Source organism: Asterias amurensis, chromosome 7 (genome assembly GCF_032118995.1).
Source record: "Asterias amurensis chromosome 7, ASM3211899v1".
Lineage (NCBI taxonomy): Eukaryota > Metazoa > Echinodermata > Asteroidea > Forcipulatida > Asteriidae > Asterias > Asterias amurensis.
In genome coordinates this window covers 5,591,297-5,613,210 of record NC_092654.1, presented here as the reverse complement: position 1 = coordinate 5,613,210, position 21,914 = coordinate 5,591,297, and the positions used below count along the sequence as shown (strand labels likewise).

Here is a 21,914-nt window from a genome sequence, read left to right as displayed (position 1 = left end):
CTATCAACCTCTCCCCATTACTCATTACCAAGTGAGGTTTTATGATGATAATTATTTTGAGTAATTACCAATAGTGTCCACTGCCTTTAAGGCAACGGACACTATTATTATTAATAATTATTAGCATAAAACCTTTCTTGGTAATGGGGAGAGGTTGATAGTATAAAACATTGTGAGAAACGGCTCCCTCTGAAGTAATGTAGTCGAAAAAGAAGTAGTTTTCCACGAAATTGATTTCGAGACCTCAGATTTAGAATTTGAGGTCTCGAAATCACATATGGTGCCCGATATGGGACGAGATTTCAACCGCACGTATCGTGTAGGGTCTACACAGCCCTACTCAATGTACTCGCGTGTAGTTCCGTAATGTGTTGTTATGCATTGTGTGTACATACATACGTGTGTGCAGGGGGAAATCCTACATCATACACAACTGGTATTCGTCATGTCGCTGTGTGTTTAGCCAATTACGGGGGGAAGACCGAGTACCAGCGCACCAATCATACTCCATGTACTCGTTTGTTAGTTAAACCATACACACGAACATGATGGTGGTGTTAAATCTTACATTTTACCGGAAAGTTTGAACCAAAATTCATTAATATTTGTGAACTACACTTTTTCAATTCGCTACTTACCTCGAAGTGAACAAAATTATTTCAGGGGGAAAGAAAACATGCTGTTTCAATGGCTGAACGTCTAGACCTTAAAGTTTAAGTGTTCAATCTACCAGTAAGTTAATTAAACAAACTGGTAAATTGTTACTCCTAGAACTATTTCGGTTTCGTCCGGCTATCGTCTCCCGTAACCTCATAGGTTTATATCTCTCACGCGTTCAACGACCCATGGTTCAATGAATTTCGGCATCAGGAATCTCTCTTTTTTTTTTTTTTAATCTCGCCAAAATTAGGCTCTATGTGTCCTTTGATGTATCAATGTGTATTCTTTTGACCAGAGAATCCACTCCACAATCTCAAAAATTGTTAAAAATGATAAATTCTTACCGTAATTTCAGATTCCCTATCTACTGTACGTGTTACTCCTCTGCCAACAATAATTGAAAATTACCCGATCTCGTTTTGCGAAAATGCGTCACGAGAGGGCGGGTACGATCCGTGATTTGTGTACAAAACATACACGGAACCACGAAGCTCGCACAGGGTACCAGTATGTAAACGGCTGTGTGCAAAAAGTGTACATACTGGTACCCTGTGCGAGCTTCGTGGTTCCGTGTATGTTTTGTACACAAATCACGGATCGTACCCGCCCTCTCGTGACGCATTTTCGCAAAACGAGGTCGGGTAATTTTCAATTATTGTTGGCAGAGGAGTAACACGTACAGTAGATAGGGAATCTGAAATTACGGTAAGAATTTATCATTTTTAACAATTTTTGAGATTGTGGAGTGGATTCTCTGGTCAAAAGAATACACATTGATACATCAAAGGACACATAGAGCCTAATTTTGGCGAGATTGAAAAAAAAAAAAAGAGAGATTCCTGATGCCGAAATTCATTGAACCATGGGTCGTTGAACGCGTGAGAGATATAAACCTATGAGGTTACGGGAGACGATAGCCGGACGAAACCGAAATAGTTCTAGGAGTAGGTAAATTGTCTTGTCTACAACAAAGAACATAAACATTTTGGTGGAAATCTTGCTCGGTAAGTTGTTTGTTTCACTGTCTGTATTAACTAAAGTGACTGGTCACTGTACATAATAATGATTAACGTGAATTATTTAATATAATAGTAATGCTAATAGGCCTAATGTATTTGATTGGCCCTAATTTTTGAGTGAGTGTACTGTAAAATAAAGTGTTGTTATATGTAGCAAAGTACAAACACAAACAGGGAGGAAGGAAATAATTGTTGTGGTTATAATAAAAATCAACTTCAATGTAACTTACATTGTAAGATAAAACAAGAATAAATCCATTGACAACTCCTTATCAAGCATTGTCGAGTGATGACAGTCATTTTTCACTTTGGTAAAGATTTCTGTATCCTGCAACACTGTACAGTGTAGAGTAACATTAACAGTGGTTGCAGTGATAAACTTGCACTCAACAGGAATCTCATTTTTATTGCAACAGGAATCTCATATTCCGAAAATGAAAAAGAGAAAGGATACATAAATGTTTTCTGATTAATTAATGTACAAACATTATGTTCGTGTATGAATGGGGGTGATTTTTTTTCTCTGTGTTTATACTTCTAATCCCGGACAACTAATATGATCTCTCAAGACTACTAGACCCAGTCACTCTGGCACTGTGCTTCTTTTTTTAGACTATGGTAGTATGACCAAAGATGTCAATAACAATTTAAAAGTATTACGGCGCCCCCTACTTTTAGAAACTATAACTTAAAGGCTCCCCTTTGAGCCGGGAGCTTTATAGTTTCTAGAAGTAAGCGCCCCCCCCCCCCCTCAGTTAATGGGTTTATCTCAAAACAAAGCACAGACACATTCTGTATAGTACACGTAACTTTCCTATACAATTCAATTTACTCACTTGACAAATACATTGTACATTTTTTGGCATGGTACGCAGCTGGAGTGATGAACAGAGAAAAACAAAGGATTGGATTCTTATGTGACATCTAAACAGAAAGGTAAATACAAAAAAAGCACTGGGAAAGCGAAACAGGTCAACTCGTACCCAAGTCAACTCGTACCCAAAATATTGTACCCAAGTCAACTCGTACCAAAGTCAACTCGTACCTAGGTCAACTCGTACCCAGGTCAACTCGTACCCAAGTCAACTCGTACCGTACAACGTACGTTGTATGCCGAAACGGAGAATTATCGTGCGGCGTGATTTTGTAAGCGATAGGAAATAAAAATGATGTTCTACCTTCATATGGAGCTCACTTTAATTGATAATAATCTCACGAATTTCGTTTTTAATAATGTTTGTTTATCTCATTTCTGCCTTTTTTCCGCAAGGATATTCACTCAGATCCATTGTGGTTTCTTTTAAATTTCCGTGTTGAAGGGTCACCGTGAAAGGCGTTGAGCAGATCAGATGCACACTAGTTCTAGGAGGTATAAAGATGTTCATATGAGACCAATTATTTTCAATGAAAAAATATACTATGTATAAGACGCAACCCTTCATGTTTACCTTGGTGTTTTTCCTGTTAAAGTGTTCACAAAAGAAAATTTCATGGTAAGAATTCATTCAATTCATTCATTTGCGTTATGTTCTTATTATCTTTTTCCGAATAAAAAAAACAAAAAAAATCATTCTAACAAGCCTATATTAAAAAAAAAAGTTCTCTGATTAATTTCCCCCACTGATAGGGCCTAACTAAGTAAAAAAACAACTGCAACATGAAAAAAAATAAGAAAACAAAATCATTGCAACAATGAATAGCTAAATGTATGATTAACAATATAAATAAATAAATTAAACTACAATATTTATCAGTACGAGTAAACATTTATGTGGGTGCGAGTTGACTTGGGTATGAGTTGACTTGGGTACGAGTTGACTTGGGTACGAGTTGACTTGGGTACGAGTTGACTTGGGTACGAGTTGACTTGGGTACGAGACGACCCGAATTCTGGGAAAGTATTTATTAGAGGCAGTGGACACTATTGGTAATAACTCAAAATAATTATCAGCATAAAAGTAAAAACCTCACTTGGTAACAAGTAATGGGGAGAGGTTGATAGTATAAAACATTGTGAGAAACAGGCTTAACGGGCTCCCTCTCTGAACTCTCTGAAGTGACTTAGTTTTCGAGAAAGAAGTAATTTTCCTTGAATTTGATTTCGTGACCTCAAGTTTAGATATTGAGGTCTCGAAATCAAGCATCTCAAAGTACCCAACTTCGTGTGGCAAGGGTATTTTTTCGTTTTTTTTTTCTTTCATAGTTATCTTGCAACTTTGCCGACCAATTGAGCTCAAATTTTCACTGGTTTGTTATTTTATGCATACGTTGATGTACACCAAGTGAGAAGACTGGTCTTTGACAATTATCAATAGTGTCCACCGGTTTAAATGATAACAGACAACATTTCAAATGTTGTTGAGGGATTAAAATAAAAGGCAATTACATAGCCTGCTGTTTTTTCATTTTTATTATTTTTTTATTATTTATGATTTGAACCCATTTTTGGGTTGTTGGTTGACGAGCAAGCTAGAGCACCAAACCCAAGCTCTAGTGTTTCAGCGATGTGTGGGATCAAGTCCTGATCATGACACTTGTGTTGCAAGACATCAAGTACCATTGTTGCTTCATTCTTCAGATGTGATGTAAAGCTGTACATCCTGTTTATCTTAAGTGTCCTGTATTTTTCTTACTTGCTGAAGTTTTGAAAAGCATTGAAGTCATTGGGTGTTTGTATTTTGCTTAATCCTTCCAAATTTGTTTATCTTAAATTGTTCTGTATTTTCTTAATTTGTTTATTTTTAACCTCTTTCAGGATCCTCGGGACCATTTGGGGCTTAAGGGTGCTTTATAAAAGCCGTTTCATTACTATTATTATTAGTGTGTAGTATACATAAAACAACACACTGCACTTTTACTTGCTCCGGTGTTCATGGTTCAATAGTACACCACGCACCTTGTGAACCATTATATAGGTGCTATGTAATTAGGCGTACGATGTCACACTGTTAAAAAATACCCTCACTGAGGCCAAAAGATGGCAGATTGTGGGACAATACATGTACACTGTAGCTGTGTTCTTTGTGCATAAAAACGTGCGTGTGACCTCAGCGTGCCTGCAGCATTGGTATAATGCAAGGGGTCTGTAGGCCTTATACTTCAACATGTAAATATCTCTATAGCCACCGGGCTAGCTCGGTGGTCGAGTGACAAGACATCTGCTCTAGCAACGCAAAGGTCACAGGTTTCATCCCTTGCAAGTGATTTGCCCATGGTTTTTTTTCTCATAGAGCTCTTGGAAGTTCTGATTATACAGTGCTTAAAACACATTATGTGTAAGGGAAAATTATTTTTGTTCCAATGATTTTTACCTGTTACTTTAGGGGCTCCAGATATTTCTAATTTCTTTCAGTGAAAAAGGGGAATTTTCTAACAGTTCTTTCCTCTGTTTATGTGTAAACGCCACATTAACCGAGTTTATTTGTCAGAACATCATTGCTTGAAAGTATTGCACTATTATTATATTTTTTTTAATTGTCTTTGTGTTTTTATCCACCTGCAGGTAAAAATGTAGAAATCAACCTTCAAGCAGTACTGGACTAAAAAAAAGTAACTTAATGTACATCGTCAGTCCCGCTAGCCTTTTGTCAAGACGTTCATGGATTGTGCAGTTTTGTACAGCTGACATCCCAAGCGACTGGAAAGGTGGACCACACCCACGAGTCAAACTGGGAAGCCACAAAGGCCTTTTACAACTTGTTTGCATTTTTGTTAAGGAATTGTTTATATAGAATTAAACATGCATTATGCAGATTTTGTATGGAAAGTGCTTTCAAAAAGTAGACTTTCCCTTTTAAGTCTATTTGTTCGGAATGAGTTGAGTTAACAGAAAATACTCAAAAGAAATAAAATACATCATGGCAGTGATTTTATGGTGAAATAAATTTGGAATAATATAAGAGAATGAAGTATAAATTAGTTTGCCATAATCTGGAAAAAGGTACTAATGCAATAGACATTTGTTTCAAATATGCTGACCCTGTCACATCTAGTTGTAGCAAAAGTTGAGATTTATAAAGAACAACATAAGAAACCGCAACTAATTTGTAAAAAGGCCCTCGTGCTCGCCACTCGCAGGCTGGTATCTCCTTCCAGTTGCTTGGGGTAGCGGCTGTACAAAGGAGTCCAAGCCACAAAGGCCTTGACAAAATGCTTCAGTCCAACTGATGGTAAGAGTATTGGTCATACCAGTTAGCAGTAAAACATTCTCATGTCGGTCTCTTATATAATATATAATAATAATAATAATAAGATTATTCGTCATTCGTCATTCAGAAAGGTTTCTCGTGATTGTTCTCATTATTCAAATATGGTATGAAATTCACATTGAATGTTTTACTTTCAATTTAAGTTAAATGAAAGGAAATCATTCCCGGCATTGTTTCAGTGCTTATTTATGTCACTATAGCCTTGCCAATACTAATCAGTCAGCTCTTTGTACAGACTGTCTATATAATATAGGATTTGAGGCATTGCATGGTGAGGTATCAATGTTTATTTGGTGTAGAAAATAGACTGGACTACAGTCTCCTGACGATGACTAGAGCAAGCTAGTCAAAACGTTGAGACCAATTCAGAACTGACTCCGTGGCAGTACAGTTAATTACGATTCTATGAGCTAAAGTCAGAGTCCAGTCTATTTTCTATACCATTCGCCCTGGTAATGGTTAATAAGCAGGACAGTTCTTTTCAGAACTGAGAAGTCTCCCGAACCTCCGATTATCTACTCCACGGCAGGAGAATAAAGCAAGACAGTTCTCTAAGAACAAACTCTACCTGGCAAGTAGATCCACACATGGTGTTACCGCAAACCAAATACAATGTAAACACTGTCTATATAACAAACAAGAAAGTACTACTTGATCCAAATCTAAACAATTTAGTTCAGGCTTTTGTTAGATTTCAAACTATGTTGAAATTAAGTCAATTTGTTTTACTGTAAATAAATTAACTCTAATTAACCGTTTTACTCTCTGAAATAGCCTCAAAAAAAAAAAAATCAACCTTGTACAACTGTAGTTGGTAATTACCATAAATTTATATTTAAATGATTTTGAGTTCCCACTTCAATTGGAATGGGCCTTGTAACACTCGCATATCTATTTACAATGCATTGAACAGGTAAACCAAAAGCTTTTTTAAATGAGATCATTGGTATTGACAGAAATTTTATTGCCAACATTGAAGGTTTGTTTGTTTTCCAAGCTTTCTGAATGAATTTTATTACGATGCAGTTGAAACTTTGAAATGATTATTTTCTTTTAACAGAAAAATGTATTAATCTATACTGTTTGAACTGACTTTTTGAGTTCTCTCATAATAAAAAGAGTGTTTAACGTACTTTTGCATCTGTTTCCTTGTAGTTTCTAAGTACATGTATTGAATAAGTATTTGTATAAGTATTACCCAAATTAATTAACTCCCAAAATATTTGTGCCATTTAAATCCTTGATCCCCCCCCCCAAAAAAAAAAACCCCACAGTTTTATACCAACCTATACGCTGCCACTGCATGCACTTGAACCACTAGGGGATGAAAACTAAATCTACAGCACAATTAGCATCACAATAAATCTAATATAGCCATAAATCACTTTGGAAGTTGCACTTCCAGTGGAAAAGTTCCACATCCCAACGGAGAACTTTCAATGAGCCGGATTTTGGAACGCTAGGTGGCAGCAGATTCCATAGAAAAGCAAGTCCCTGTAAACGTGTAATGATGCTCTCTCTCTTGCAAAAATGAATAAAAAAATGAATTCGCGATGAATTCGCCCAAAAATTGCGGTAGGCTAGTAAATATTTTCTTCGGCCATCCCTCGACCTCCCTTACTAATAGTTTTTACAACAATTTTTCAACTCCAAGCAGTAACTACCGCCCTCTTCTGGCGGGTGGGGATGACACAGTTTTCAAGAGTTACAGAGAGCAGTTGTTGAGTTTTTCACGAATTTTTAGCAGCAAGCATTGGTTGGAATGGGAGTTTTTTTAAGTGAGCTGTACGCCTGCACCCGCCCCCCCCCCCCCCCTCCGACCAACCTAACAGAAAATCATACTATGAAGCTTCGTGGGCGGATTCACTGGCTCGTGGAAACGCTGACGATAAACATTTGGGAAATTTATTTTCCTGGGTCCACTGTTGGCCATGTACAGTTTACGGGACTCATATGGATTTTGTTACGGGCTTGTTTTTGAATGATTTATTTATTTAGGAATACTTATTTATTTATTTTTGAGAAAGAGAGAGATATAAATTGTAGGTTACGGTGTCATTTAGTGGTTGGAAATTGCCAAATTTACCGTTGGACTGAAATGAAATTCCACAAAGCACTGACGATACCGATAACGACCATGACGCAAAGAGGACGCAAAGAGAACGCAAGTTCTATAAAAAAATCGGCGCCGTGCGTATTCTGCGTGGAGCAATTCAACCAATAGAAAGCGTTCTCTTGGCGTCCTGATCGTTATCGTTATCGCTGCAGTGGGGTCGGGCCTTAAATGCAGTGTACACTATTGGTAATTGTCAAAGACTAGCCTTCACAGTTGGTGTATCTCAACATATGCCCAAAATAACCAAACTGTGAAAATTTGAGCTCAATCGGTCATCGAAGTTGCGAGATAATGATGAAAGAAAAATAACCCTTGCCACGCGAAGTTGTGTGCGATTAGATGGTTGATTTCGAGACCCCAAGTTCTAAATCTGGACTGAGGTCTCGAAATCAAATTTGTGAAAAATTACTCCTTTCTCGAAAACTATGGCACTTCAGAGGAAGCCGTTTCTCACAATGTATTATGCCATCAACCTCTCCCCATTACTCGTCACCAAGAAAGGTTTTATGCAAATAATTATTTTTGAGTAATTACCAATAGTGCCTTTAAAGCCATTTGACCCTTTCGGTACAGGAAGAAAAAAAAAGTTCACAGATTTACAAATAACTTACAGGGTTTACAGAAGGTAGTGGTGAAAGACTTCTCTTGAAATATTATTCCGTAAAATGCTTTACTTTTTGAGAAAACAGTAATCAATATCAATTCTCGTTAACGAGAATTACGGATTTATAGTAAACACATGTCATGACACGGCGAAATGCGCGGATACAAGGGTGGGTTTTCCCGTTGTTTTCTCCCGACTCCGATGACCGATTAAGCCCAAATTTTCACAGGTTTTTTATTTGATAAAGAAGTTGTGATACACGAAGTGTGGACCCTGGACAATACTGTTTACCGAAAGGTTACAATGGCTTTAAGGCAGGCAGTAAACAAGAAAACCGTGGACAGATTGAAGACAAACAAAAAGGGACAACAAAAAGACCAGATATAAAAACCAGGCACAACATTCTATCTACCACAGTTTAGTTCTTTCCCATTACCGTTTGTATCCCGTTTCGTTATTTTGTTTCCTGAATTTTACTAGCAGGCCTACAAGGCCTACCTTTTTTCCTTCCCGTAATATTTTCCCAGCCCCATTAATTTTTCCCCGTATTGTTCATTAATTTGTGTTGTCCCATTTCCCCACTTTTCTTATTATTTTGTCAGCTGTTCTCGTCCAGTTTATTACACCCGGCCGTCTGCGCGCTTGTACGCGTTTTGTTTTTATTCGGGTTGTCCAAATTTCGGTATAGGCCTTCTACAAGTCACTGATGTAAGCGTGTTATGATGCTCTCACTTGGCAAACAATTCTTCCGAATATGACTATTTGAAATATGCTATTCTCACACTTTGGTGAATATTCTTCCGAATATAAATATTGAAATTCGGTCTCAACCCTCGATCGTCCTCGGTCGGCCCTCTCATTATACCAAAATCCTTCGAATATTATATTTTACGAATGCTTTACCAATCCCTTTACGAATGTTGCCAACGCTTACGCACGCTTTACCAACGTTACCAATCTTACGAAAATCGACGGCTAATGACTGTCTTCACAACATTTGCTGACATTTAGAAACGATCTTCGTAAGGAGGTGGGGAATAATTTGTGAACGTTCCGAATTTGTTACCAACATAATATATACGAAGACACGGCGAATGTTGCGAAGTTTGAGCGAGTGTCAAATAATTTTCTTTCCGTTAGCATATTCACTAGCATATGGTGCCGTGTAAGAGCAGCATAAAGTGACCGATCTTCGTAAGAGGAGGTAGAGAATGACTTGTGAACGTAGTGAATTTGTGGCGAATGTTGCTTGAGCAATTGTCATATTTCCATTCGTAAGCACATTCGCTAGCATATTAGTCACACACAGGCGCGTTTTATTCAGTTCTTGCGTGACCAACAACAACCTAATAATAAAACATTCAATCAAAAACCAATGGAATAAACTAAAAAATTAACACAGTCGTAGGTAGTAGGGTCTTGATCTTGTACTGCCCAAATCGCCTCAGATGCGGCTCTTGACGTGCGGTCCTACAAGCATTGCTAAATAATTTTGCACTTTTCTAGCATGATCTTAAACCCTGGGACCTCTGGGACAATTGCTTCTGGTGGGAGTTCCATGTTCCATTGGGGGATAGTGCGTGGGGATTTGAAAACTTGGTTTATGAGATGAGCGTGTGAGTTTATGTTGATGTACTTGCAGATGACTGATGTTGTTTGGAGTGAGACCATGAACTTCCTTGTAGATTGTAATTAGTCGGCATTTATTTCTGCGAATAGACAGTTTGTCTAAGTTTAACTCAGCATGTTTGACACACTATTGTTGAGCAGTTCCAAAAATTCCTTTTATTAAGACCCAGAGGGTTGTAGTAGAAGTCGTAGGGTCCACAAAATGGCAGGGGGTAAGAAAAGGCCTTTTTCATTTACGTACAGTAGATGCGTGTAGGGTTTTCTTGACGAGTAGGAGTGTGTGTAGGGTTTCTTTAGCACTGTGTCTTATGGAGTAGGGTTGTAGGGTCTACAAAATGAGAGGGGTAGGAAAATGCCAATTTTCATTTACGTACAGTAGATGCGTGTAGGGTTTTCTTGACGAGTAGGAGTGTGTGTAGGGTTTCTTTAGCACTGTGTCTTATGGAGTAGGGTTGTAGGGTCTACAAAATGAGAGGGGTAGGAAAATGCCGATTTTCATTTACGTACAGTAGATGCGTGTAGGGTTTTCTTGACGAGTAGGAGTGTGTGTAGGGTTTCTTTAGCACTGTGTCTTATGGAGTAGGGTTGTAGGGTCTACAAAATGACAGGGGTAGGAAAATGCCAATTTTCATTTACGTATAGTAGATGCGTGTAGGGTTTTCTTGATGAGTAGGAGTGTGTGTAGGGTTTCTTTAGCACTGTGTCTTATGGAGTAGGGTTGTAGGGTCTACAAAATGACAGGGGTAGGAAAATGCCAATTTTCATTTACGTATAGTAGATGCGTGTAGGGTTTTCTTGATGAGTAGGAGTGTGTGTAGGGTTTCTTTAGCACTGTGTCTTATGGAGTAGGGTTGTAGGGTCTACAAAATGAGAGGGGTAGGAAAATGCCGATTTTCATTTACGTACAGTAGATGCGTGTAGGGTTTTCTTGACGAGTAGGAGTGTGTGTAGGGTTTCTTTAGCACTGTGTCTTATGGAGTAGGGTTGTAGGGTCTACAAAATGAGAGGGGTAGGAAAATGCCGATTTTCATGTACGTACAGTAGATGCGTGTAGGGTTTTCTTGGCGAGTAGGAGTGTGTGTAGGGTTTCTTTAACACTGTGTCTTATGGAGTAGGGTTGTAGGGTCTACAAAATGAGAGGGGTAGGAAAATGCCGATTTTCATTTACGTACAGTAGATGCGTGTAGGGTTTTCTTGACGAGTAGGAGTGTGTGTAGGGTTTCTTTAACACTGTGTCTTATGGAGTAGGGTTGTAGGGTCTACAAAATGACAGGGGTAGGAAAATGCCGATTTTCAGTTACGTACAGTAGATGCGTGTAGGGTTTTCTTGGCGAGTAGGAGTGTGTGTAGGGTTTCTTTAGCACTGTGTCTTATGGAGTAGGGTTGTAGGGTCTACAAAATGAGAGGGGTAGGAAAATGCCGATTTTCATTTACGTACAGTAGATGCGTGTAGGGTTTTCTTGACGAGTAGGAGTGTGTGTAGGGTTTCTTTAGCACTGTGTCTTATGGAGTAGGGTTGTAGGGTCTACAAAATGAGAGGGGTAGGAAAATGCCGATTTTCATGTACGTACAGTAGATGCGTGTAGGGTTTTCTTGGCGAGTAGGAGTGTGTGTAGGGTTTCTTTAACACTGTGTCTTATGGAGTAGGGTTGTAGGGTCTACAAAATGAGAGGGGTAGGAAAATGCCGATTTTCATTTACGTACAGTAGATGCGTGTAGGGTTTTCTTGACGAGTAGGAGTGTGTGTAGGGTTTCTTTAGCACTGTGCCTTATGGAGTAGGGTTGTAGGGTCTACAAAATGAGAGGGGTAGGAAAATGCCAATTTTCATTTACGTACAGTAGATGCGTGTAGGGTTTTCTTGACGAGTAGGAGTGTGTGTAGGGTTTCTTTAGCACTGTGTCTTATGGAGTAGGGTTGTAGGGTCTACAAAATGACAGGGGTAGGAAAATGCCAATTTTCATTTACGTACAGTAGATGCGTGTAGGGTTTTCTTGACGAGTAGGAGTGTGTGTAGGGTTTCTTTAGCACTGTGTCTTATGGAGTAGGGTTGTAGGGTCTACAAAATGAGAGGGGTAGGAAAATGCCAATTTTCATTTACGTACAGTAGATGCGTGTAGGGTTTTCTTGACGAGTAGGAGTGTGTGTAGGGTTTCTTTAACACTGTGTGTTATGGAGTAGGGTTGTAGGGTCTACAAAATGAGAGGGGTAGGAAAATGCCGATTTTCATGTACGTACAGTAGATGCGTGTAGGGTTTTCTTGACGAGTAGGAGTGTGTGTAGGGTTTCTTTAACACTGTGTCTTATGGAGTAGGGTTGTAGGGTCTACAAAATGACAGGGGTAGGAAAATGCCGATTTTCAGTTACGTACAGTAGATGCGTGTAGGGTTTTCTTGGCGAGTAGGAGTGTGTGTAGGGTTTCTTTAGCACTGTGTCTTATGGAGTAGGGTTGTAGGGTCTACAACAAAGAAGGGTTAAAATTGTATTGTGCAACGTTCCTTCGCACGCGTCGGGATATGCAGGCAATACATTTCCAATAGTGTTATCAATAGAGGTCGCTGTATAATGTATAAGCATACAGTGTACAGGTATGTATTGGGGTGTTATGGATGTACCACACTGAAGGCGTTTAGTACACTGCCTATGGAGTAGTGAGTAGGAATCCTACACAGAGCATGCCTCTGAGTTTATGACCCATATCGGGCATGGTATACGAAATCAAGCATCTGAAAGCAATCAAGCATTCTTATCTCGCAAAATTCGACGACCGATTGAGCTGAAATTTTCACAGGTTTGTTATTCTATGCATATGTTGAGATACACCAACTGTGAAGGCTAGTCTTTGACAATTACCAATAGTGTCCAGAGTCTTTAGGAGGAAGGAAATGAGCCCCGGTGCATTTTTTTTTAACCAAACACGTTGTTTCGACTACATAAACACCAACCCGGATGGCCGGATGCAATCTCTGGCACCACAACCTTGCTCTTCTGTTCACGTCCTGTCATGTTAGTACTGAAAGTGTGTGTAGTATTAACAACAGCTATATACACACAGAGGAAGTTACAAAAGGTTGCCTTCACGGTGTCAGCTTGATAATTATAATATATTGGAGAACACTAATACCTCTAACGAATGTTCGTTGTAAGAACGGAAATAGACACTGAGATAACTGTGATCTCCTGTGGATTTTAGTTGATAATGCGTGTGTAACTACTCACAACCACCAGCCGGCTACTTGATCGAAGCCATAGCAATCATCAAACGATCGATGCTTTGTTACACAGATTTGGCAATCACAGAAGACCATGCGAATGAAGCACCTATCATGAACACACCCGCGCACGAAATCAATGGATAATCTGAAGAGACATTCGACTCCAACGTGTCCAATTAAATATCTGGAATAAAAAATTGTTGTGCACAGAAATTCAGTTGAATTCTCAACATTGGTCGATCTGTTTCTTTGCAACACACGTTTCTTGAGAGCAACACTTGGCTAAAAAGAATATTTTGTGTTCGTCACCACCTTAACATCAAGCGTTTGCTTTAGAAACAGGAAAACTGTCTGGTATCTACGTCTAGAAAAAAACTTTCGGACAGAAGTGAAAAGTTAACTTGGAACCCTTATTCCCTGTATAGGCCATTAGAGCAAAATCCACCTAAAATGTGTTGGCTACAGTACGGTGCACTCGTTGTGTTTGCCTTTCTATGTAGGACATGTGTTTCCAACAACTTAATGTGCTCCATTGAAAACAAACGTGGCCATGGGATAGTCCCTAAACAATTTGTCTCATTAAATTGCAGCTTAATTGGCAGGTTTGCTAATTTAAGTGAGGTCGACTGGTACCGCGTTAGCTCTAGCGAAGGACCTATGGACATCATATCATCTGAGCAAGGAGTAGCAATTTGGCGTCTGCACGAAGACGACAATGGTGTTGAGTTTGTATGCAAAGGTCGACATATAGATTCCAATTGCTCAATAATTCCACTTCAGATTGGTGTTAATGTTTCGATAGAAAGCTCAACATTTTCTACTGGATATACTGTTGGGATGGAAGCTTCGTTCATCTGCAAGGCAGAGGGCATTCCACACATTGCTGGTTACAACTGGTATAAGGATGGCTTAAAGCAAACATTGTCAAATGTATCACACAACAACAAGATTATCACTTTTAAACAATTAAGGTTATCAGACAACAGTAGTGTGATCACATGTGAGGCATATGTTCCATCTGGTTTGCGAGCGAATGCAAGTATTGTGATCGATTTGGTAGATGGGGGAGAAAATACTGACATCTCCACGAGTGGGCTCAAGATCGTGAACCTGTGGATTTTGATTGCCTGTGCTGCAGCTGGAGGAATTCCGGTTTTTGTGTTTATGGTAGTTTGTTTGGCATGGTGTTGTAATAAAAGCAGAGCAAGAAACCCCCGTTCTACCAAAAAACGCAGCCAGTCTAGAAGGCACATCGTTCTAAACGAAGAGCAGCATGAATCGCAGCCTGCTGGAGCCGTTTCTGAAACAGCACTGAGCGAAAGTATGGATAACGGCTTGAATAGGGGACGTATACGTGAGGATGATGGCACAAACCCACCTTGTTTTAAACCAGCACCACCACCACCACCGGACTCGGACTCAATTAACGCCGTATACATCAATACTCCCACCGCCACTGTCTCCACGCTTCCAAACAACAGTAGCCGCCCAACATCACCGCATTACTTAGCTCCAAGACCGACACACCAGCGTAAGAAAACAGAATATGAGAATGTGGCCTACAACGACGGCATAATAATAAATGTTGGTGAATCATCACGTGAAAATGATCTTTACGAGAATGTAGCACCAAACCTCGTAACACCAAGGCTAATTACACTCTCCCACACGTCGTCACTTCCAAATTGTGTTCAATATAATAACTGAACACTCTTTGCAAAAGACAAATCATCGATCAGTTTCTGCTAATTTATAACAGCTTAGGCCTATGTCTCAAAACTCTGAATATTTGAAAATAATTACAAATACACAGCCCGTTTCATATGATCTTTTTATCAGAAAATGTTCTATCATAATTGTCTACACAATGTCTACAACTTGCTCACAATTTGTTATAGGAACGACAAACTATACTGCACTCTTGAAATGCAGGCAATATATACTGAAGTTATTCTGTCTCCAAGGTGTCGCATAACCAAAATACATGCAGTTACAATGCATCAGACTTCTTGGTTTTGCACTATACACTTCATCAACTTACTTATGTAATTCTGTTTTCTCCTTTCGAGATAAGAGAGAATTGTATACCTTTTTGAGAGCATTTAAGCAGATTCACTTTGCTTATATCGCTTGCGAGAATCCAAATGTGAGCTATATTCTGAACTGTAGGTAACAATATGAACACGAGCGCGGGGAAGGGGGAGGCCGGGGAAACACGTTGCCATAAAATGCTTTAGCATCACAAGAAGTGTAGGCCTATAACAGCAATAGTTGTTGTCACAAATTGTCACTTCTTGTTGTATCTTAAGGAATGACATAGAAACAATTAAACTCCAATTATTAAGCGCGACGTCAAAATAGTTTTGAGTCTTTCAATCTTTTTCGGCGGATCACATAAATGGGCGAATCCAACCGGCGGCCGAATTGTATTTAAAATAATTTACAGCCAAAATTACTGAGCCATCGGGAGCAGGGAAAACATATCAAACATAATATTTCGAAAGCGTTACATTTTGATGGTTGTGATTTTATTTATAAAACATGCCTTGCTTTTCCCAGCGTTGACCACAAAACTGGTCAACGCCTTTTCACTGTCGCCATCAAAAACCCAAACGACACGACAGTAATCAAGATCATAAAAGATATAACCCAAACGCAAAGAGAGTAAAAAAATACTCTGATATAGCACAAATATATAGCGCTAAACTATTATGGGTTTTTAGGGAAAATTTCATTAAAACCTTTTAATTATGTCCATCTGAACGTCTTGTCGGATACATTAAAATGTCACATGGGTTATTTCCTTTGACACCAGGCAGTGGGACGCTGGATGGACGACTCCACTTATATTAGGGGCGGTAAAACTATAATTGTTGCAATTTACACTTAATCATGAAAAGGGGGAATTTTCGTCATTGCTTTTTGTTTACATTGCTAACTGTTTCAGTAATTCTATAAAAGTTAAACAACATATTTAAATATAGCGTAAACGATGATATATATCTTTTGTTAAGTGTACAATGAGTGCACCGCGCGTACTGTATCCAGCACATTTTTTTTTTTTTTGGGGGGGGGATTTTGGATCTTAATAAATATTACTTATGGCAAATGCTCCCATCCGTCAAAAGACGGAAAATGTGTCGTTCGTGACATGCAACAATAGGCAGAAACCGGTTTTTTTAAACCTACAAAACGTCAAATGTATAAATGTCATACAAATTTACATGTTTGAAACTTTCAAGAGCGAAAGATGCAGGTGACAGGGCAGACTACCCACCCAAACCAGAAACTCCATCAGTGCCAAAGCCTTCAAACGGTAAAATCAAGACCCACCGTTTTCCCCTAGTATGTACCTGGTCGACAGCGTCTTTACCCCCCTAAGCCTGTATTGTAAACAATACTTTGCAAACAATTTTTTTGTTCAAAAGCTGACCTTACAATGGGTGCATTCGTTTAGCTTCCCTGGGTCGACCCCGATGTGGCGTATTTTATTTTTTTCCAGGACGAACGTGGGCACACAATTACCCCACGTTCGTCCTCGAACCTGGAAACCCCCCCCCCCCCCCCGGTACGTCACTACGTGAGCCTTCCCGTGGTGACGTCGGTGCACCTCGGGCCAGCCCCTAGAGCCCCACTTGTGGATAGGGTCACTTGGGGCTGACCCGAGGTGCACTGACGTCACGACGAGAAGGCTCACGTGATGATGCTTCTGGGTTTTTTCCAGGTGGAGTGTGGGTAAACATTTACACACGTTCTTACTGGAAAACAAAATAGGCGACTTTTCCAGGACGAACGTGGGGTAATAGACCCTTCCCATGAAATATGTAAATTGCACATAGCGCGTGCGCACTAATGTTTTGGTTGGCAAAATGAGGGAACATCGCGCTGTTTTGTACACGGCTAATGGGTGCATGACGCAAACGCGATTGCGCGTCTGCTTAGTGCAAAACTCTATGGCGTTTGCCAACCAACAGGGTATGTACGCATGCGTGAATGTGATTAGCATATTTCATGGGAGGGGTCCATTGTGTGCCCACGTGCGTCCTGGAAAAAAATAAAATACGCCACATCGGGGTCGACCCAGGGAAGTTAAACGAATGCACCCTATGCTACATCGTTTGATCATAAACGGGCACTCGTTGTGATCCGTGACGCACATGTGGGCCTAGCCTACACACATGCAAATTAGAGCGAAACTAGGACTACGTCGTTAGTTTTTTTGTAAATCCATCAACATGGTCAAGTTCAAGCGAAGTACTGATGTCAACCATTGGGTGATTTGCCTGGTTCCCAAGATGTATTCAAATGCCTACGCATTGATTATTGAAAGTATTGACTAGGTGGTTGACAAAATGGTCGCTACTCAAACTTTCCACTTATTTTTGGGGTAGTTGAACAAAATGATGTGAGAGAAATGAGAAATGTTTTTGTTACTCCCTACGTGAAATCTTTTGGAGTTTGATGTTAGTGTTGTAAAATATTCTTGCCTTGCCTTTAATAAAAGATTGGTCTGGGGGATTAAAGTTGGAGACCGGTCCATTTTTAGATTTAGGGGTAAACATCTTTTTTTTAGTGCCACTGTTTTATTTTTGGTGCATGAAGTGGATTGGTCCCTGACTGCGGTCCTTTGGATTGACTTTAAATCCCTCCCATTGAGAGTGAACTGTTTTCTAAATAATCTCCGTTTTTGAGTGTAATAGTTTTTACGCCATTTTAATTTTGATTGTAATGTTTTACTCATTTGTTTAATAAATTAATTTTAAGTAACTGTTCTCCTCCCTATAGGAGTGACAGTATTTCTCCCTCTCGGTTTTTCTGTGTAAGATTTAGGCAATTTTAAATAGTAATGTCATGTTTTACTCCAAACTTTTAACTATGTAACTGTTCATGTAATTCTGCTGCTAGCAGCGAATTGAATAGAATTTTAATAAACCATTGAATGAAAAATGAAATGTAACGAAATCGACGCTAAAGTCTACCCAAAGCTGATGATGGCTGTGAGTGCCCGGAAGCTGACCTTTGGTCGCTAGACTCAAACGGACCGGGTTAGCCACCAACCCTAGACCGGGTCAGCCACCAACCCTAGACCGGGTCAGCCACCAACCTAGACCGGGTCAGCCACCAACCCTAGACCGGGTCAGCCACCAACCCTAGACCGGGTCAGCCACCAACCCTAGACCGGGTCAGCCACCAACCCTAGACCGGGTCAGCCACCAACCCTAGACCGGGTCAGCCACCCACCCTAGACCGGGTCCTCGCATTGTTAATTCCTAGGTATATACTGACTTACGAACCTGTCCAAACACATTTCGTAACAATTGGGATGTTTCGCACGCGAACGGATACGCATTAAGCCCGGTTCTACTTCATGCGAATGCGAAGCGAATGTGACGTGAATTTGACGTGAATTTTACGTCATTACCCTCCTTTCGTAGCGATATTCGCAAGTGAGTAGGGGGTTGCCCTGCGAGTTATTCGTTGCGAATTTGTGACGTAAACTTCGCTTGGCTTTCGCATTCGCAGGAAGTATGAACCGGGCTTTACGCATACGTTTAGCTGTCCGCAACCGACTTACGTGTAGCAAGCAGGACATCAGTGTCCTCTGCACGTATAGCGGATAGCGAGTTGCATACGACGTCATAAGATGACTTGGCCATTGCACTTACCGTATCCGTTCACATGCGAAACCTCCCTATTGTTACAAACATATTCAAACTTTGTGTTGATTTCGTTGAAAACAAATTAACTAATTATGGGAGGTATTTTATTTAATTGAAAGTTGGCAGAAATCGTGAATTTGGTTAAAAACATGTTAATCAAGGCGGTTTGTTTATCAACAAATGAAAGACCTTTCTTTGATTGTACTTGTGTATGTATTGTTAATTGGTATTATTTCTAATAAGAAAAGGGGTTTCAATAAACCTATCCTTGTCCCAGAGTTTTACCTTTGTTGACACAATATATAACCCATACGTGTCTTTAGTGTTTTAAAAAGTAAAGCAAATATATACAAGTTGTAAATGAGAATTGTTGTTGTTCAGATGTGTCATTAAAATCAATTTAAAGCAAAGATTTACGGTTTTCGTTTAAAGACACTTGACTGTCCAGTGGACACTATTGGTAATTTTCAAAGACCAGTCTTCTCACTTGGTGTATCTCAACATATGCATAAAATAACGAACCTGTGAAAACTTGAGCTCAATCGGTCATCGAAGTTGCGAGATAATAATTAGCCTTGCTCAAGGCAGTCGAATTATTCACTCCGAAAAAAGACCGCCGTTGTATAAAACCCACCCGTATTCACTCTGCGTAACATCGCACGACACGATCCGCATGCGTCGGCCTCCGCATGCGGTTAGTGGTACGAGTGCGATGACTTGTGTGAACAGTATTCGTACGATCTGACAGTGTGTATACGGGTGGGTCATGCGGTGTGATCGCACGCACCACGAACAGGGTATACGGGTGGGTTTACAGCGGCGTCTTTTCGGAGCGAATAATGCGACTGTTTTGAGCAAGGCTAGATAATAATGAAAGAAAAAAACACCCTTGTCACACGAAGTCGTGTGCTTTCAGATGCTTGATTTCGGGACCTCAAAATTTAATTATGAGATCTCGAAATCAAACTCGTGGAAAGTTACTTCTTTCTCAAAAACTACGTTACTTCAGAGGGAGCCGTCTTTTATGTCCAGTCCCATCGACTAAACATCAGGGAATTTTTGCGAGACCCCAACAATTGCCTGGCCATTCTCGGGACCACAATAGCTACATTTTGACGTCGAATATGATTAGGGCCTAAGTACCTTTCGCACGAGACAACGTTTAAAAACGACAACCTCCGTTAATTCCTAGGTATATACTGACTTACGAACCTGTCCAAACACATTTCGTAACAATTGGGATGTTTCGCACGCGAACGGATACGCATTAAGCCCGGTTCTACTTCATGCGAATGCGAAGCGAATGTGACGTGAATTTGACGTGAATTTTACGTCATTACCCTCCTTTCGTAGCGATATTCGCAAGTGAGTAGGGGGTTGCCCTGCGAGTTATTCGTTGCGAATTTGTGACGTAAACTTCGCTTGGCTTTCGCATTCGCAGGAAGTATGAACCGGGCTTTACGCATACGTTTAGCTGTCCGCAACCGACTTACGTGTAGCAAGCAGGACATCAGTGTCCTCTGCACGTATAGCGGATAGCGAGTTGCATACGACGTCATAAGATGACTTGGCCATTGCACTTACCGTATCCGTTCACATGCGAAACCTCCCTAATGTTACAAACATATTCAAACTTTGTGTTGATTTCGTTGAAAACAAATTAACTAATTATGGGAGGTATTTTATTTAATTGAAAGTTGGCAGAAATCGTGAATTTGGTTAAAAACATGTTAATCAAGGCGGTTTGTTTATCAACAAATGAAAGACCTTTCTTTGATTGTACTTGTGTATGTATTGTTAATTGGTATTATTTCTAATAAGAAAAGGGGTTTCAATAAACCTATCCTTGTCCCAGAGTTTTACCTTTGTTGACACAATATATAACCCATACGTGTCTTTAGTGTTTTAAAAAGTAAAGCAAATATATACAAGTTGTAAATGAGAATTGTTGTTGTTCAGATGTGTCATTAAAATCAATTTAAAGCAAAGATTTACGGTTTTCGTTTAAAGACACTTGACTGTCCAGTGGACACTATTGGTAATTTTCAAAGACCAGTCTTCTCACTTGGTGTATCTCAACATATGCATAAAATAACGAACCTGTGAAAACTTGAGCTCAATCGGTCATCGAAGTTGCGAGATAATAATTAGCCTTGCTCAAGGCAGTCGAATTATTCACTCCGAAAAAAGACCGCCGTTGTATAAAACCCACCCGTATTCACTCTGCGTAACATCGCACGACACGATCCGCATGCGTCGGCCTCCGCATGCGGTTAGTGGTACGAGTGCGATGACTTGTGTGAACAGTATTCGTACGATCTGACAGTGTGTATACGGGTGGGTCATGCGGTGTGATCGCACGCACCACGAACAGGGTATACGGGTGGGTTTACAGCGGCGTCTTTTCGGAGCGAATAATGCGACTGTTTTGAGCAAGGCTAGATAATAATGAAAGAAAAAAACACCCTTGTCACACGAAGTCGTGTGCTTTCAGATGCTTGATTTCGGGACCTCAAAATTTAATTATGAGATCTCGAAATCAAACTCGTGGAAAGTTACTTCTTTCTCAAAAACTACGTTACTTCAGAGGGAGCCGTCTTTTATGTCCAGTCCCATCGACTAAACATCAGGGAATTTTTGCGAGACCCCAACAATTGCCTGGCCATTCTCGGGACCACAATAGCTACATTTTGACGTCGAATATGATTAGGGCCTAAGTACCTTTCGCACGAGACAACGTTTAAAAACGACAACCTCCGTTACAGGGAATTCTGCCCCCCCCCCCCCCGCACAACGGTCCGGTGG

The 21,914-nt window shown here is 40.0% G+C and overlaps 1 protein-coding gene and 1 long non-coding RNA gene across 2 annotated transcripts; both read left to right on the top strand.

The window, feature by feature from the left end:
- Positions 1-171: 171 nt before the first annotated feature.
- On the top strand, positions 172-6,029 carry LOC139939501 (uncharacterized). Its single transcript, XR_011786316.1, has 4 exons — positions 172-753; positions 1,609-1,664; positions 2,555-2,615; positions 5,182-6,029. It is a non-coding gene; the product is annotated as an uncharacterized lncRNA (long non-coding RNA).
- Positions 6,030-12,427: 6,398 nt separating this feature from the next.
- Positions 12,428-16,999, top strand: LOC139940127 (uncharacterized). The gene has a single exon (XM_071936373.1). The coding sequence runs from the start codon at positions 13,900-13,902 to the stop codon at positions 15,154-15,156; it is 1,257 nt and encodes a 418-aa protein (XP_071792474.1). The 5' UTR covers positions 12,428-13,899; the 3' UTR covers positions 15,157-16,999.
- The last annotated feature ends 4,915 nt before the right edge of the window (positions 17,000-21,914 follow it).

Coding starts and splice junctions, on each gene's coding strand:
- LOC139940127 (XM_071936373.1), top strand. CDS start 13,900: ATGTGTTGGCTACAGTACGGTGCACTCGTTGTGTTTGCCTTTCTATGT.